At 39.7% G+C, this 20011-nt stretch overlaps 1 protein-coding gene across 1 annotated transcript in view; it reads right to left on the minus strand.

The window, feature by feature from the left end:
• Positions 1-4554: 4554 nt before the first annotated feature.
• gria3b (glutamate receptor, ionotropic, AMPA 3b) overlaps positions 4555-20011 on the minus strand; it is a 71257-nt gene continuing 55800 nt past the window's right edge. Inside the window, exons 13-16 of the mRNA XM_028415878.1 lie at positions 12410-12657; positions 11541-11655; positions 7173-7420; positions 4555-5624 (exon numbers count right to left, since the gene is read on the minus strand). Of these exons, the coding sequence (XP_028271679.1) occupies positions 7175-7420; positions 11541-11655; positions 12410-12657 (609 nt within the window). The 3' untranslated portion in view covers positions 4555-5624; positions 7173-7174. The remainder of the gene's footprint in view (positions 5625-7172; positions 7421-11540; positions 11656-12409; positions 12658-20011) is intronic.

Consider the following 20011-nt stretch of genomic DNA (forward strand, 5'->3'; position numbering starts at 1 on the left):
ATGTCCAGATGTGAAGTCACATGAGCTACTTGTCAGTTTTAATGGAGCTATTAACAAAGCTCTGTAGGCCTGCAGCCCCTCCTACTTTTTTCTGATCTTTCTGATCCAACGCTGCAGTTCCCTCCAGTGCTTCTCTCTGTCCTCCACATGTTCAGTGAAAGTACAAAACTACATACATGAGCAATCAAAGCTGGCATAAATCAGTTCAACACAAACTCAATAGCTCATGCACCCTTCACTGGTACCTAAGGGACTTTTTTTTTTCTTTTAAGAACAGAGGAATCAAACCATGGACTCAGAGAAACGTGTTCTGTAGGGACTGACTTGCAGCTGACGCGTAGCACCTGCAGATGTTTCAGCCATGATGTAAACTTCTTGATACCTCTCTCTCTCTCTCATGATTTGGAAGTCACTGCAGGGAATTTAAAGAAGACACTACACTACAGTGTGTCATCCTTGTGGATGGGTTAGCTCACAAAACCTCACCTGCAGGTTGCATGCAAGCTGCAATATCTAGGGCTGCAAAAACACAAAAAAACTTCAATTTGTTGGTTGCTTCAAAAGGGAATTAACCCAATACTCTTCCAACTTATTTGGCTGGGGACCTGGGCGCATTCAGACCCTTCCAAGACCAGTCCCTTCAAAACCACTTTTGACTTTTCTGTCATTATTGTAAGCAAACTTGTAAATAACATTTCATCAGTGAGGTTCCCTTTGAGCACTATTCTCTAATGTTCCAGTCCATGTGCTAGGCTAAGCTAAGGGGCTGCTGGCCTTACCCAAATATTTATTGAACAGATGTCACAGTGTAATCTACTTTCTCATCAGAAAGTGAGTGTAAGAAGTTATTCCAGGAGCAGCTGCAAATCCACATGGGAATAATTTGCAACTTTAAGGCATATATATGATTACAGCTGCAGTATACAATGATTCATTAACTGTTTATATGCCAGGTACTCATGCTATATGACTGCTTTTTAGTGCACTATAAATCACATCATATGTTTAGTATACAGGTGCCTCAAAATGATGAATAAGAAGGACTTAAGTGGCCTAAATGTTTTTCATTTTAGTGAAATTGAAGTGGCTGATTGAATGTTCCTCAGTCCCTCACATTTCAGGAGTTAAATTCTTGTTGTAGAAAGTAAGATACCAATTTCTCAGAAGAGGCCTGAACAATCAATAATGTAATGCAGCCGCAAGATATTTTGTGTTTTGAGCAAGGGGTTGAACTGCGATACTCCTATAAAGCCTCCCTCAGCACAGCTTTTATGTTTGGATGGAATGAATGTAATGTAGGAAATCATGACCTGAGGTATCACTGAGGTAGGATGAGGGAAAACAACTCTGTTGATATTAAGGAGACTTTAGACTTTTTTCTTTTGTCCCCAGCTATGCACTTCTGTTAAATGGACAGTTTTGTGATCCATCTGACAGATTGTACCATGAAGAAGTCCTCCAGCATTTAGGCACTGATCCCATAAGTCCCCTGCACACACTGTGTTTTGGTAAGCCATCTGCATGTTGCAGTGTGAAGAGAGATTCTGTCCGACAAGGTGCCTTTTCATATTCTGAGCTCCTATTTAAATACGTGGGATCTTCCTGTCAGACTCAGTAACCCTTGCCATTCTTATCTGAACTCTTGTTTTTTTGCTGTCAGGACTGTATGTATCCTGAATACAGCACCATTCATTCTCTATTAACTGTAGCCCCTGAGTGTGAAATGCACAAAAACTCTCATGAGGACAGCTGTCTGCAGATGCTGGAACTGACTCATCTATCGCCAGCGATCGCAACGTGTTCAGAATCACACCATGACTCTTGCCCATTCAGGTTTAATCAAACAGTAACAGGATCTCCTCTTACTGTCTGCATGCTTTCTCTATCACAAAACCTGCATTATTCACTGTCTTGACAAGTGAGGTTTTGCATAAACAGGTGACATGTCTACAAAACATGGCAAATCTTTCATCAAACGGTTGATGCTAAATGCTAATGCTATTTAAATTTATACTCAGATTATGAATTTGGTGCTAATATTACCTCATTGCAGTGGTGCCCCAGAGGCTGTACATATGATCTCCATGTGTTAGTTCTCTTCTTCTGTATTGTCTCTGCATTCATTGAAATGCACAGTCTTGAAAAAAGCAAACAACAATTTGGTTAAAAACTTTACCCAAAGTCAATGTTAAAAAAAAAAAAAACCCAATTCATGATACTTTTTTAAAATGAAGCCCAAGCTAATCAATGTCAGCTGAACTTGTCAAGTGCCAGCCCCTTCAGGTTCACTTGAAGGTAGCTGAAGAGCTGAAGTGCAGAAAAGAGGTAAATGGAACAACTGAGTTGGAATCTGATTTATTCATTGTGTCCTTGAGGAGAGAATAGGGTGAAAGACTGCAGTGCACTGCAAAGTGAGGGGGCTATTGAACCAGAAAGCTTTTTTTCTCTAGCAGTAATCAAAGTATCCTCCCCATGACATGTCCTCCTTCAGCCTTTTGAGTTTTCTCTTTCTCTGTCTCTCACACACACACATTCTCTTCTTCTTTCCTCTTTTTTTCCCTCACACATACATATATAACCATATTTCCTTTAGTGGCAGAGCCCGTGTTAACTGTCACAGCCACAGGCCCAAAGACGCACTAGAAGTCAGCTTGCAGTCGCACAGTTCCTCACGTTCAGGAAGTGTGCAACAACACAGCAAGGGGATGATTAGTTGTCCTCTGGTGGAAGGAAATGTTCTTCTGTGATTAGATTAACGTTTTCTTTCTGAATGAAAGGCCTCATCCTAATTACTTGTTGCTATTCCTATTCTTGCAGGACCAACACTGCCACTGTGTCGGTCCTCTTTAATAGGTGGGTAAACTCATTCCAAAGTAGAGTCTCATGAGCATCATGCACTGCAGTGCAGTGCCATCCTCGCAAACCACTCCCCCGCGTTGTCTTATTCCTATTTGGAAAGAGTCCAGGCGTAACAATAGGAAGAAAAAAAAAAGAAGCAGTGAAGCAAAGAAAGAACAAAAAAGCAATATCCTTTCATGCTTTGTCAGGAAAGGGTTGGTTTGGATGGTAGAGTAGCATTTCATATAGCCCAAGTCTGTTCCACAGGACTGGTGCAGTGAATAAATCCTGAATCATAGCGTCTGCATCCAGAAATGAATGAAAAAAAGACACACTGGTGTTTTGCCATGTTTGTTGGATTTGTTATTTGAGCTGTGGCAGGCTGGATCTCTGGAAGGAGGAATTCATTTACCCACACAATGCAGACCCAGAGACCAGTAAAATGACACAGACTGGCGAGCATTGTGCTGCTTTACTGTATATGTGGGAATAAGCAGGGTTTAAACGATTAACTGTCCCTTTGCTGTCTATGTAAATCCTGCAGCGTCCCTCTCTAAAATATAGTTTTAAAGCTAAAAACTTGTGATGGAATTATAAGTGACACAGCATATGTGCAGTATGCGTTCTGTGCAGTTGGTGGTTATAATAACACCTTATTGATTATGTCACAAAGCATCTTATGAAGCGAGAGGGGTAAAGAAAGATCACAGATGAAACTGTCAATGGAGAACAACAGAGAAGCAGATGGAGCCTACTATTGATCCAAAAGATGCACACACACTTCCACTAACTAATGGCTCAATATTGGACTATTATAGGAAAAACTACTCTCTTTGTGTGTTTGTCTGCAGGGGGCTGTGCAGGAAACCAATTCTCCACTGATACCATTGAGTTTATTTGTTTAACCTGAGCTGAGATGTTCTCCTTTACTCCCCGTAGAACACCATAGTGTTTCATTCAACATACACATTTTCAAATAATGTTGTGAAAGGATGTTAGCATAGACACAGGACCCTTTCTGTACATTTTATTTACAAAATGTATTAAAATTCTCTGTACAGTGCCTCACTAATGAGGTTCAGCAAATTATGCATGCATCTTTTGCTCTTTTGTACCCACTACTATGCCTGGCAATGTCTCTTTTATTTTTTTTGTTGTTTTTGCAGAAGGTGAAACGTACAAAAAAGAAAAATGTGAAATTGATTTACAAAAGAACCAGGGTTGAATACCTAACATTAACCTAAGGTCAGTTTGTGAGAAGCGGAGCTCATCAAGCATCACTGATTTCACATGCATTTTCTTAGAAAAAACAAAACACACACACAGAAAAAAGAGGGAAACGGGAACTCTTTCATTGTGTAATATAATAATTCTCATTTATCTAAATGTACACATCTTTCTCCACTTGCTGTTTCTTTTACTTCACATTATCAGTTTTTTTTTAAATATATAAAACTATCAGTCCATAGTTTCAGGTGATTAGATAAGTATCGTCCTAAATCCTATGGAATCACAGTCTCTTTGAAAGAAAAGAAATTGTTACAGCGATATGGAAATGTGCTAAGCTTCAGGAGTCTCCCTGGTAAAACCTTGTATAAATCTATTTTCCATTGTACTCATATATTTTTTCATTTACTAAGTGAAGTCACCAAACACTGTAATGCTCATTTAAGGAAAATCAAATTAAAAGCAAACCACAGCTTATTGTAAAATGTGCAATTGTTAAAGAAAATGGTAAGGTAATCCAAAATACTACATGTTATGAAAGCCATTACTGTTATCCTTTAATTGGATTGCAGTTAATCTACAATTGAATTACCCTTTATTGTTTGGTTTGACTTTGATGTACAGAAGACTTCAATGTACTGACTAGACTTCAGGGAAAGACTGTTCGGAGCGACAAATCTTTGCTCTCCTTTGATATTTTACAAACGTTAAATCACAAACAGATTTTCTTTACTCAGGCATGAACACGTTGCTTTACACACTCGTCATCATACAAAACACACTCTTGGCAGTATTGGAAGTGCCTGGTTCTGTAGAAGCCAAACCAGGTCATCTTCTTCATCTTCATGAGTCCCATCAAACTTTCAGAAGACAGTGGCAGCAGCACCAGAGTGTAGAGTACAAACAACAACACACATCATCATCGCTCTGAATGGTGTTTGACTCCAATAACATCGGTCTTTCTTTTTTAAAACAACTAAAGGTCACCAGAAGTGACTTACAGTAGTATAAAAGGCTATTGTCTAATAACCAGTGTCTTACAGTGCACTGAGTAGATCTAATAAAATAATTTGAACATATATAACCAGTGAAAATCTGGCAGCTGAAGGATGAAGAGTAATCTTATCATACTGATTACAAGAAACCAATTAGACACTTGTCATGTAAGATTCGTCGTCTTTCTGGCACTTCAAAGTGTGCTTAGGGTTGCAAATGATGGCTTTAGTTCTCTCATTCATGTTAAATGTATTGCATATATAAGCATATATATGTAATACATTATTTTTGTCACTGCACCATTCTTCTATTTTGTATGAGTTTCAAGCAAAAAGCAATATCATTGTGAATGAGTTGCATTGATTGGACTCGGAGTTCCATAAGGCACTGAGAGGAGGGAACCGTGTCGGCTCTTCCCATGACCAGTCCAGTCGTGTCTTCATTGCAGATTACCGTGCTGTGTCCGCCCAGAGGATTTGGCTTGAAGCTCAATCCCCGCGATCCTGTGCCTTTCATAGATGTTTAGTCACAGTTGTAAGGGACGATGGAAATGTTTTCTAAACCTGCATTAACATACAGAGCACAAGCAAACATGGGATAAGTTGAGATGTTAACTTATCAGCACGATTTATGTTGAAAATAATGTCTGTGACATTTAATTTACAAAATAATCTGTTTTAAAATGAAGCAATGATGAGAATATGTGAATTTATGTAGTCGGAATTCATGTTTCAATGAAAGTTCAGTTGATTAGAAAGTCAAATATTTCTGAGTAAAAAAGTAACCAAAGGTGAAAATATCTCTATCTGCTTCATCAGGGCTGCACTGGCCCGTATTCTTTGTGTGCAAAACACTGTCAATAGACTGTAGCTGTTATATGCTTTGATAGAAAAACTTAGTGAGGCTGCTGATTGGGAAAATATTGTCATCTGTTGACATGGCAGACTTTAATGAGAACACACGTGCAATCAATCTAATTTAAATTTGTACGTATCAGGTCATGCTTAGTTCTGTCAAATGTTATTTTCCAGCAAGTTGTTCTCGTGAGCTTTCATTGGAATTTTATTTCTTCTGTAGAAACTCCTATGAATTTATAAAAAAAAGCACTTTCTGGTAAATTAAGATGACACGGTCTCTGTTTCTGGTAAGAAGTGGTGAAAGTTTTTAAAGCTGCACAACACTATTTGTATTGGCAGTGGATTAAAGGACTGTGTGCTGTGTGGCAGGGGTCGCTCCTTTTGATGAACCTAGACGTTTTTGGACCAAAACTAATCTTGGAATTCTCTGAGTGGAACTACCTCACTTAAAAGAAACTTCCTCCAACAGTTATAGGGCCCAGAAGAAAAAGTTTTTCTGGTCCAATATCATCTAATTATCTCCTTTAACATCTTTTGTTGTGTTTAGTTTTGTAAAGCAGGCACCCATTTTCAGCAATAAAACGCTTTAATAGTGCCCGGGAAGCTTCCACTACAAAACAGTTAGCAACGACCTGCTGAGCACAGTAAAACTACAGTTTTTCTTTTGTTTTGGTGTCTCTTAATACCTGAGCTAACATGAGTGCAAATTTTTAACTTAATTGCATCTGGCCTTGCTGTGTTTACAGTATGCTCTGACATTGCAACTGGCCTAAAATCAATACATCACTGTTTATTTTTTTTAATAATTGTAATACTGAGGACCAAAAATGATAAATTCAGCCTAACTGTATAAAGATGGAGACACAAAACCAATAGGTGGTTATTTCAAAATATGTGCAAATGTGTCCATATCTGTTTAATTCTAATGAAACAGATGCTCATATTGAAAATGATAAATTAACACAGCAGATAAAAAAGAGAGCTCCACGTCAATTCACAAAAATACCCCTCATGTGAGGCACTACACACAAATCTATATCTCTCTTTGTATTTGTACACTTTTGTATTTGAGAGGGCATGTTTGTTCTGTTGCATCTAACATGACAACCATAAACAATTTCACAAGCAGCAGCTACCCAACAAAACACACGACTGAATAATTTACTCTCACTGATACGACAAGAAGCTAAATGATTCATCTCTCACAGTGTGGGGGGGACAGGGTGTAGATGGGGTGAGGAGGGAGCGACGTACCTCTAGATCTTAACACTTTCGGTTCCGTACACGTTGTAGCCTTCTCTGTATGTGGCAAAGTTCTGGGTGTTAGTCGGGGGAGCCGGCTTAAAATTCTGGGCATTCTTTGCCAATTTCAGCCGTTTGGTTTCTTGCCGTGACTTATAACAGAACTCTATCAGAGCCACCATCATGGCCAGCCCCAGCCCTCCAACCAGAATATAGAAGACACCAGCCACATTGCTTAGGCTGAGAGCACTTGTCTTGTCCTGGGGGAAAGTGAATAATACAGTTAAGAGTTTTGTAGTGGAGCAAGGCCAGCACAGCAAAATGCAGCCTGTATCATTCAAACTAAGCCTGGCATAGTCTTGTCTTGACTCAACAGTAAAACTGATTTAGTAGTAAAGTATCCTACTCATCTCACTGATGCTGAAGATTATGGTTACTGCATAGTAGCTACAGGCAACAAAAATTTAGGTCTGTAATTACTACTGAACTGATTTCCCTAGAAATTTCTGGGGAACTTGTGACTGCCATTGTCAAACCACTAAGGAGAAAGAAGCCAACTCTTGTTTGCTGGTGAATGTAGAGCTTTCTCTATCCTTCTCTATGCTGCACATATGTAAAAAAAAAAATGGCTTCTGCTCTTGACCATTATAAGGAAGCTGGTCAGTATCGCATAGGTCAACAGCTCTGAAAATCCCTGTCTTTTTAATCCTCTTGCAACACTGTCATACAGTACAGTCAAATTCATAATAAATGAATGATAGCTCAATTAAAGTTAAAAAACACTTAATATCAAAACCATTTTGCTGCTGCTTACCTACCAAACATAATTATTAAAAATTTGTTCATTAGAGTTTTACTATTTGCAGTTTAACCCTATGAGCGTGGATAAGACTACCTAACCCTAACCTGTGATCTGAGGCTTTGTACTGTATCTCAGAGGGTTAAATAGTGGGTTTATTACATTCCCCAACTTCTTGTAATGTGCAAACTAAGCCTCTAACCTCATCTGAAAGCAGCCACAAGATTTAGAGGGCACCCTCCGGCGCCCTTGCCGCTTCGAGAGGTTGAATTTGCGTAAATCATCACAATAAGAGGCTTTGCTTGTTCATCACACCACAGGAGGCAAAAGAATCTAATAGACACATCTCAATGCAAACTAGTAACAACACAAATAAATCAAATTTTCATTAACAGTTTGGTAAATAGAAACAGCAGCATAATGGTAAGTGTCATGAATGTCAAGAATGAAAATGAGCAAAAATAGCATTTATCAACAACTGTTATTTGCTGTTATTCAATTAAAACAGTATATCTATAAGGCACTAATCATTTCCCCCACTGTCTTATCATTACAGTTTGCACAAAAAAAGTTTCTATATTGCATCAAAAAGTGTCTCATTTCTAATGTCATGAAAGAAAGAAAAAAAAATTGGGGAAGCAGTGCCGTGGTTTAAAGCCACATATCGCTGTGTTACAGCTTCTGGCAGAAAAACGTAAAGACTTACAAAAAGAAAAATTATGTGTAGCAAATAAACAAAATGCATACTATAGATGTTAGAGAAGTCTTGTCTTGCATATGAACAGTACGTCAAAATGCAATTTGGAATCAGTACAAAAGACCTGCAGCGACTGACCTTACTTCCAGAGTCCTTGGTTCCACATTCACCCTTATCGTACCACCATTTGTTTTTCAGCTTGTCTAAGATGCCTTGTTCACTGAGTTTCAATACTGCAAGGTTTACAGGAGTTCTTCACGTGGGAAATAACATAAATAACATTATATTATGTTATTTTATGTTATTCAACTTTTAAACTACTACATACTTTACAAAGCGATAAAGCAGGGCACCTGGCTATGTCAACATCACAAAGAGCAGGCATTCTACCTATTACCTTTATAACCCCTAGTCTAAAGCCAGGACCTACCCATATCGCTTTGAGTAATCGGCAGACGCTGTTAACGGGGCGACAAGCAGGTACTGAAAGTACAATCTGCAAGTCTGTAATGTCCAAAAGCAGAGTGGGTTTATGAGTTTTGGGGACAGACAGTCACAGCCGCTTTCTATAAGGAAATAACAAGTTCATTCAAACGGGAGCTTTGTCTTAACAAGCAGAAAAATCCAAGTATTAGACAGAACCTTTGCCTGTTTAATCTAGTGACTGTGACTAAAATGACAACTGTCAATTCTAGAGTTATTACAACTAGCTTGAAGGAACTAAGCTAAGAAACATGTATGTGTTCTACCCACACATCTTGCTAACCTCACTTTCCATTCCAAAGACTCTGGGTTAATGTAACCAAATTCCCCTGAGCTCCAGGATCAATCTCAAAGGTATTAGTGGAATTATTTTCTCATACTTGCCTTTAGCTGCCTGATCTAATGTTTGGCACAAAGGTTTGATATCGCTGGATGTTAGAACATGATTTTTATACACACAAATTAACAAAATATTCTGTTAAAGAAGAAAATAAATTGCATAGTTAGATAAAGATCACACCTTCTAGTCACAATATAACAGTGGATCGTTAGCTCCCTGTAAAAGTGGAAAGCAAATTGGAAGCAAAGGAAATAGTGTATTGAAAAATGAGTGACCTGACTACTCCCTGGGAACAATGTCCCCCAAGGGGATCTATGCAATGCATAATGCACTGAGAGAAGATTACACCACTGTATATCCCCTCATAGCCAATCTGAAGAAGCGGACTGTGAAGACCAGACCATTGTCTTGGCTTGGAGAGACATTGATTAACAATGCAATTACCCAGTAACATGCTCGGTGTCTGAAACTCAATCTAGGCTCTACAGTGTTGTGCCTGAGGGCAAAAAAAGGGGTGGTGTGAACTGTGTGTGTGTGAGTGAATGTGCGTGCAGCTGTGGGCATGATTATGTGCGTCTCCTGATATCTGTTGGAACACAGAGTTGTGTGCAGGACTGGGCCAAGGGCTGCACTATTTGGAACACAGTGCTCCAGGCTGCTTTATTCCACCTAATCAGGCCTTTTCACAGAGTCCTGGAGAGCCAAAACAAGCCAGGATACAGACAGACAGAACATACCTGTGCATGAGAACAGATCAATAGCAGCACAAGAGACAGATGCTTTCAAATGCTCTAAGGCTTCCTGAACTCAGTGGCTATAGAACATACAGAAGCGAAACCTTAGCTGGATGTTTGATGTGCGCCTCATGCAGCCTCTTATGGTGATGCTGTTTTAAAAACAAATTTCTGCAACTCAACTGCTCATTGCGGTCCAAAGCATTCCATGACAAAATGACATTAAGGGTGTAATGACACAATCTGCAGTTCATGGCCCCCTTGCAGATTGTCTGTAATTTAGCCAATTACCTGACCCGTGTGATCACATGTGTGCTGACAGCATCATCTGTCATTAAATTGACCTGCATTGTAAAGACTATAATGCTACTACCTTACATGTAATTGTGTAGAAATAGCACACAATCTAAGAAGCATTACACCCAGTTGTCATGGTTGAGTGGGGTTTCACACTTTGCACTATTAGCTGTCATAATGGCAAAATGATTTATCATTAAACCAGAGTAAAAAGATGGAGAGATCAGACGGTCACAAAGGGGTCACAGCTGGGTTATTAATGAGTCGGGATAGGAACTGCATGTAGTGAAATCAAACCACAGGTAGATTATCAGGTCACTCATTTAAAGCAAATCATCAAGCCTGTTTTTATTTTTTTAATTAGAATTCTCACGTTTGCCTGCAATGCTTAGTCCCCTCAAGACGCCGCTGTTCCCCTTGCTTTCCTGTCGGCCTCAGCTGAGCAGCCATTTTGAGTTTTTCTTTTTTCTTTCTTTCTTTTTTTTGCCATTAAGGAGAATTGACTTTTAAGCTCATAGGTTCTGAGCCAGTGTCATGGATGTTAAGCAGCTGTGTGGCAAGGTATTACAGACTGATATTTTACAGGATTAGCAAACCTCACCGTTGTAATGGAAGTCTGGAGGTTTTGGCATTTTCAAGGGCAACTGGTTTTCCTTAAACCATCAAAGCTACCTAGAGTAGCTACCTAGGCTACATGAATTGCTCTACACGTGTGGAAGAGTGAAGGGAAAGTTCAACCTTTCACAAGTGCAGAGCAGCCACATTTACCACTAACCACCCTGTCAAACAGACAAGAACTAATCTAAATTCTTCTTGTAATGTTTTTTCCTATTTGTTAAGCAAGAGCCCCTCAGTTTATTCTGAGCTGTATGACTGTCTGGTCAGACTATCAGTAAATTTGGTAATCTGCCTTGAGGCAGCAGCAGGTTGGTGGAGATGGACAGTTGGCTTGGTTATGGTTGGGTTGTCGTAACAGCCTTGCCGATTACTCTGCACTATAGTACCCGATTGTGGTGACATCGAGGCTGACCTTGGAGTCACCTCCCCCGCTGCCGCACTCTCCCTTGTCGTACCACCATTTGTTTTTCAATTTGTCCAAGAGGCCTTGCTCATTCAGTTTTAAAACTGCCAGGTTAACAGCATTTCTTGAAACGATAAAACATAACTTGTAAGAAAATGCACAGGTCCGTGAGAAATCTAATGCAAAGTAAGCATCATAATAATAGGTAAATGGTAGTGAGACTACCACTGTCAAAGCAGGGGGCTTAATGCACAGAATCTGTTAATCAGAATGGTCTAGGAAAGGACAAATTGTTTAAGAATTTAAGGAAGAGATAAGAAAGGCTCATGTAAGGTAAAGACAGTGTTAAATCTTGGAAAAGGTGGCATGGAGGGTTACGTAGTTTAGAACTGAAGTGTGCGGGATGGGGACACTTGTCATTGAGAAGAAAAGTAACAACAACAAACATCATGCAATTAACATTCGTCACAAGTGACAGCGCAGCTTTTAAAGGCTAAATTGAAAAACCATTGAACTGTTAAATTAAAAGTGACAACACAACAGTCAGGTAGGACAGCACACGGGACAGAAGGAGAGATCGAAGGAGAGAGAAAAGCAACAGTAAGAGAGACATAAATATGAAATGACGGTTAGCTTTAGCCTTATTATCTGGATTTGATTCCTCTACTATAAATTTACAACTCTTAACGCATATAGATATATAAAAATACATTGATTAACCTCTGTATCCAAATGCATTGAAAGGCATACTACCGTTACCTCTGTGTCCATACAAAAACAAGAAGGGGAAAAGAAGAGAATGACAACAGGGGGGGGACATCAGGGTAGGTGGAATACTATAACAACATGGGGGGATATTGTTATATTATTCCACCCACCTTAATGCTGAGCCTTTGGGCGTCGCCACGCCGTAGCCTTTCGAGTCGAGGTTGCCTCCCACTTTCATGGTGTCGCACGGCTTTCGCTGCTCGATGTACTCGTTCATGGTGGACTCGAGGAGAAAGGCGAACTTGCCCTTCGACTTTCGTACCCGTGCTACGCCATCTGGTGTGGTCTTAACAAACACTGAGGGTTCAGCAGATTTCATGTATGACCACATCTTCTCATATACTGCTATTTTGGACCGCTGTGCAGAGGAGAAAAGGAGAGGAGAAAGTAGTTTAGAAGCAAGAAAAAATGACACCCAGGTGTAACAGATTTCATAGGATTTTTGTGCTTAATGATCCCATCATTTAAACTGACATGGTGAAGTATTTATAGACACCTTGCAAAGTGGCCTTGTGATATCTTTAAATACTTCCAGGAAATATAGTACTATACAGTCCATACAGATTTGTTTAAGATCATGAAGTACAAAAATTTACAAAATCCGTTTCTCTTTATCAGTAAATGCACTTCAAGTATGCCTGAAATTGACTGATAGCCAACAGCAATGAGGAATCTGGTTTTGTGGACCAGTTATGCAACAGTATCTTCAAAAGCTCGGATCAGTTTGTTGAAAACTTACTGATCTGTGGTTATAGTCCTAATTTTAAAAAAGTCACTCATTTCACCAGCACTTTTAATGAAATGTTTAGCTGTGACTCAAAAGCGATGTGCAAACGAAGCAGGAGCAGCAAACAACAAGGCAACCTATCACAAAGTGACAAAAATAAGCATTTTTAAAGCGCCTTGGGTCAGGCTTAGCGAGCCTGTAAAATCTGGAGGAGTTGCGCTCTATCTATAATAAGCATCAATTAAATTATTCAGTGCCGCTGGATTTATTTTGGCAAAGGCATTTCACACATCCTGGTGTGATCCTGGTCCAAGCAAGCAGTGATAAGCCATAGTTCTTAATTGGCCTTGGGTGTAATGGAGACCAAGATCCTACATTAAAAAAGAAAATCTACTGTTCACCAAAGTGTGTGTGTAGTCTATAGAAAATGAACACAGTTATTCATACACCAACATCTGCCAGAGATACTTCCCTGTGGCATTATTAGGACACTAGCAATACTCAATTGAAGCGATTAGTCATCTTGCTAGAGTCCACAGGCACAATGCTGTCTGGAGTGAAATGCTAATGTTGGCATGCTAACATGCAGACAGCTGCAGTGCCTAAAATCACACACTTTTTGCTATTTTATATGTGTAATTAATACTATTGAGGATAGCTTAAATAAATGTGAATCCAAACATGCTAGGCAGTATACACACAGACATATACCTGCCTTACATTTAAAAAAGGGCCTCTAACAAGGGCAAATGCATCCATCTCTAATGCTATTAATAAACAAAAGCATTAACCTTGACCTGATGAGTGCTTTAGCGGCTTTATGTAATCATATACAATTTGTTTGTAGCCATTTGTCACAGTGCATCAGGCCAAGGGTGAGGATGCAATGAGACAGCAACATAACACAAATTAAAAATGCTCTGAATGTTCCCTGCTTAGATGAGAAGTTGGGGTGACAGTCATCGTACTTAAATACATAATAGTTTGCAGAGATAGCTTTGTTGACAATGTGCATCATGTTTAATGTCTGTGGTTTCCATGAGTCAGACGTTGTGAAAAGGACATGAGTTTTGGAGAACATTTCCTCATTGACACAAGGCTCATCTGCTGAGCAGTGGGAAAGCTCCAGACGCCTCATCAAATGAAGAGAAAAGAATGGATCTGGGCATTGATTACTAACAACAGAGTGTGCTGCCTCAGTGCTTTATGAAGTCAATTTATCTATATTGGGACGAAGTGCGACTAAAACCTAAACAGGCCGATTCCACGGCAACTCGAGTCACCAGCGAGATGCTTATAGCAAAAACAGAGAGAGAGAGAGAGAGAGAGAGAGAGAAAACAAGATACAGTGAGAAAGCCCAGCAGGGACACAGGGATATTTTATTGACTGCCAGCACACACACATGCACACACATACACACAGTACACACACATAGGAGAACCATTGAAAGTCTACTCTCATCTCTTTTGAAATGTAATCATTCACATAGCCATCTATAGTGGTCATTTAAAATTCAATTAGGGAATAATGACTGCAAGAGTCCATCATCAATGAACAGACAATTTGTCGAGCAATTAAATACAACCATAAATACAGCTTTATATACGTGGCACTCCTTTACACCATATAATGGCGCTGTTAGAACATAGTGCAGCATTTTAAATTAGCTTTCAGCCAATTACAAGGGAAGGGCTGCATTCAATACAAACTGTATAAAGTAAAAGAGGCATGCTCCTGTGTTAGGTAAATTGAAAAATAGCATAACCAGTCTCTAAATATATTTCCTTTACACCAAAGCAATCACAATGTTTCCCTTTTCATAAAGGAGTGCCTAAGTAGTCGATCCCAGCCAACGCTTTCTACCGAGGCGACATAGTTACATCATCCATGTAGGCGTCCCTTCTGCTGTCTTATAATAGCGGTAAAGAGAATCTCAGGTCTGTTATTCAAGCCTGCTGACCTAAGATGGGAAATAAAAAGACCAGGACTCCCCTCGAGCAAAACAAGGTTAGAGGAAAACTGGTGAGACTGATAGTCCTTTTAGCTCTGCTTTAGTCTCCACCAACTCCAGAGGGAGATGTCTGGCTCTGTAAGGATTGTTTCAGAGGACAGAAGTTACTTTTCCCAGTAGACCTAAAGTTCTTAAACTAGTATGAAACAAATTATGCAAATACGTATTCTGTCTTGCACCTAACAGGCTGTCCACACATGATAAACAGCAGTCTCCACTGTATTGTTGCTGTTGCCTTGGAAAAAAAGTTTCTTGCAGTCAGCTATGATACATGTCAAATTAAGTAATACACAGCCTAATTTCATTTATAGTAATCATCCCACACTGTTCTTGTCTATTCCAGTCATCACACGAGGCCACTGATTATCAAAAGCGACCAAAACATCTGCATTAAGAGGTAAGAAAATCTAATTTAAAAATACACTGATATTTCTGCACTAAGAACAAACTGTGAATTAGAACTGAGAACTTTCAGTATGCTCTGCCCTAAGTGTATTTACATAATAACCCCATTTTTTAATCTCTATGAAGATATGAATGTGCACATATAAAACTTTCTGGTTTCTTATTGCAGTGTATTGAGAAGTGTTGGGGTCATGTTTAGGTTTGTAGCATGCAGACAAACAGTCTGTCTTGAGAGTGAAAGTGTGCTCTGTCAACAAAAAACAGCATCATCATGTCAGCTTTGGCAAGGTGCTACCTTAAACAAAGCTACTTTAGTGGTTTTCAACAGAGCACTAGCCTCAAGGTGCTATAGTTGAAAAAGCAATTTTGGCCTAGATATTCAATTTTTTGTGATCTAGACAATAGCCAGTGGGCTTCCAGATTGTTTGAAACATGATTTGATGTTGTTTATTTTCCACTTCGCATTGTTAGCTCCATTTCTGGTTTTAAGCTTTAAGTTGTGAGAGGGGAATGGATGCAGTAGAAGGAGAGATTATGAATATAAAGTTGAAAAGACAGAGGCTTGAATTGTGTAGGGATGGCTGACTGGCAGTTTTTTCTCTCACAGAAACATTTGTGCTTTTGAAGTAAAAGTTGTTTACCTTTGTTGAAACGACTAAAAGGATTTTATTTCTTATAGCTTTTCTTCAAGTGCTGCAATGTATGGGGATTTTTCTTTGTCTTAGACTATGGAAAAAATTCCCCAGGAACACACTTCATTTTCTCACAATGACTGATGAAAACAGTGCTTAATTAATTTAGATTACACTAGGAACCAGTGGAACAAAATGGGTCTTATTTGGACTTACTTTGGTAGGTTGTTATCTGCAGTATTTTTATAGTCTCATAAAAGTACTGATAAAAAACTTTAAAAGGAAACTGTTCAGCCACTGGCCACTGTTCTCTTATAACTGCAACACAATACAATAAAGGATCCTGTAGGCATCTTTACAGTCTAGAGGTAAAATGCTTAGTGGCCTTTTTGGTCTTTAAGGTTTTCTGTGGTGCCAAAAAGAAAAGAAAGCATAGGGAGGTTTGTATGTCTGTATTTTCAGTCATCACAGGTAAATCAATCATTTGGTGGGTTTGTAGTTTCAGATTCTCCAACAATGCCATTTTAATGTCTGAGAAGATACAAGTGATTAATGTCCAAAGTCAAAGAAATTGACCTCTCTATTCTAAATAACCACCTAATCTGTATTGATCAAGAGTTAGGCAGCATTTCCAGACCTCTGTCCACTGCCCTTCGAACTGCAGCCTGCTCTTTTTATTCTCCCGTTTCCGTCGCAGGCTGCTTTCGTTGTAGCCGCTCCTACGTACGCTGCACTGCTGTATCTAAAGGCTCATCTCCAAACACCCACCACTACATTTCATGCGATGTTACTTTTCTTCCATTTTGTTTGTAGACATCACCACTTTCCCCCAATATCCTGTATGCCAGGAGTACCTGTATCTCAAGTATGCAGAGATGAAAGTTGAAACTCTGGGGGTGTACTTTGTCATTGAAGTGCCACATGCTACATGCTGAATACCAATTGCTCATCTTTGATGCCTTATTGCTGGACTCCAATAGCTCCTCTCGCGCCTGCTGTTGCTGCTCATCTAAAGTTCGATGAGGCCCTCTGAGGACAGTGCTTTCCCTCAGAGGTTATGCTTATCTTGCATTAGTCACTTTTGTCAGCTTTCTCTTTTATGCAAACAGGCTCTAATCTTTATAGGAGCCTCCTTTTACTGAGTACTGTATTGAGACACGGAGTGACAAGAGCTCGGGGAGTTGTGCTACAATGCGCTGCATATGATTGCAGGGCAACCTAAGGATTTCTTGCATAAATCTCCTTGCCAGCTCCTTTTAATGCAACCCTGGCCCAACACAGGTCTGCTCTGCATAAAAAGCTACTTATTAAACATTGTGATGCCGAAGCTATAGTCTCTCTGGCACAGTAGTTGAGATGTGAAATTGATTTTCATGCTTAGTAAAATGCATTGGTGACTGCACTCAAGCCGTTGTTCCCTGTCTTCACCACACCTGCAGATCAGTGAAATGCACGATGTTTGCCATTGAGGTTTTGAGTGATGTGTGATCTGTTAAAGAAAACAGAAAACAATGCTTTCTCTGTGCAATTATCATTCCTTCATTGTTACACTGTTAAATGAGGTGCATGAAGGGACAGCAGTGTGGTTGGCTTTGATGGTCTCACCCCGGTCTTTACACGTAATTAAACAGCCACATCAGCTCATTTTATCATCCCAGCCATTATTACCATCCGGCTTCTCCTTCAATGTATATTTCAAAATGTATGTAACTGAGCCAATCCCTTTGATGGAATAAAACCTCATGAAGAGGATAAACATGGCCTCCTTGGTACAACTCATCATTTACTAATCATCCAAAACACAAATATTCGACTGCCTGCATGAAAAGATCCATGACAGGAATTAGAATGATGAAACAAACCACAGTGGTGCATGACAGCTGTTACGTTGAAGGAAGAGCTACACAAAAGCTCAAAGCTATCCCACATTGTCTCAAGGTAAAGTAGGAGACAGGCTGGAGACAGAGGAGGAGAGGGTGCTCCAACAAGCAGGGTATTCCGGGGGGGAAGAGGAGCCAAGAACGGGTAAAGAGGCACTGCCAAACGCCTAGAGCCATTCAGGCTTCTGCTGGGCACGTCACACGGGCTCCCAGGCCAGCTGTCCTAGTTGGTTGTGAGCTGCAGAACTGAGGCTTTCTAGGGGATCTACTCTCACACTGCTTTCTGAAAATTCCTCTACATCCAAATGAAGACACACAGTGAGGGGAAATTACCACGTAAAGTCTTCGTGTCTAAAGTGTCATGAGAAAAAATGCAGCTGATTTTAATCCACCTAATGAAAAACAAGATAACTCTGGCAGATCAGTGTTGCACATCTTATTTTTTTTCTCTAGGAAGTTTAACATATTTTAGATGTTCTTGTCAGGGAGCTCAGCTGGAAAATAAACCAGGTGAAATCATCAAATATTAAAGGCCATGTGGTGTCAGAAATGATGACATATGTCTTGTTTGAAACATTGGACTTGATTTAAAATTTCCAGCTGGCTGATGCCGTATGGGTCTAATTAAGCCTGAATGTATTTCCTGAAAAACAGATCTGAAATACAACTTGAACTCCTATTAATCAGTGTGTTTTTTCCTTGTCACAACCTCTAAAGCTTTAATTAAAAGTCCCTTGGAATAGCAGTTCACACATGTCATTTCCTATTTGAAGACTTGGGAATGTAACTAGGGCACTCATACAGAATACAGAAAAACCGCATTCACTTCACAATTTGTTACCAGCAGGAGACCTGCAGTGGATCCATTGTCAGACTAGAATCCTAATCTGTAATTGGCATCCATCATGTCTGTGACATGAGGATGTAGAGCAGTCTGTAAGTCTGTACTTATACACCTGTGCAGCATCTCTGATGAAAGGAAAAGTGATGACAGGCTTTCTGTGAAGAATAAGGTAATGTTGTCACGCATGTCATGCACCATGCTTCCTAGAATATCCAGCATTATCTTCCAAGTATACAGCAGCTCCTAAGAGTTTACAGACTTTAAACAAAAGGATTTTAAATATCAAGCTCGGCAGATGTTATCTTGTCCCTCTTTGTCTGAAAAAACATGGGTTTGATTTTGCGTTTTGTTGTTGTGAGCAATTCAACCCAGGGGTAATACAAATGAAGTGCTTTTTCTGCCAACAGGCTGCAGCTGTGAAACATATGAATTGTTTCTCTCCTGCTGATGAGTAATGAGGGAGTGTAAGATAAAAGACTGTCATATTGCCTTTTCGTCATCACAGGCAGAGATGCTATTTCATTAATTCTTCTTCAGTGTTGGACTGCCAGTGCAGCCTCGCCACGAGCTAAGACGTCTATGGATTTCACAGCAGTGTGGATCGCCTTTTAGATATGCAGCACTGTTAAACTACTGCACAGTGAGCATGTGGGTGCCTTTCAGATACTAATATACTTTCGCCTCAAATTTTAGTTAATTTATGACTTAATTGCCGGACTGGTCCCTCTTGCTGACGGACATATTGCTTATTCCCTCTAAAATGTCTTTCAAACTGCACCCTGTGACCTACAGGGGCTCCTCTTCATCAGGTCCAATTTGCCAGCCACAGCCAGCTAGCTAATTATACTTCATGAACTGACCCTTCTGAGTTTGAGTCTGATGTGGGTGCTTTGATTAGCCTCCTGCTTTTATCACTTCTGAGTCTTCTATGTTGTTATCATGCTTTCTGCTGACAGCCCCAGTGCCTCAAGGTTGCACACTGCAGCACTGCTGCATAAATTTCACGTTCATGTCATAAGAGTTCAAGAACTGCTTCTCTGTCAACATGCCTCATTTGCAGCAATCTTGTGCAGGTCAAGATTGCTGCACAAAATGGAAAAGCTGCAAGAGGGAGTTTATCAAGGACATTACATACACATTTTTTTTATAATTTGATATGTCTGATTTAAAAATATTTAAACCTTTGCATTACTGACAGCTAACAAAAGAAGC

This window comes from Parambassis ranga, chromosome 10 (assembly GCF_900634625.1).
Source record: "Parambassis ranga chromosome 10, fParRan2.1, whole genome shotgun sequence".
NCBI classification, from domain to species: Eukaryota; Metazoa; Chordata; class Actinopteri; family Ambassidae; genus Parambassis; species Parambassis ranga.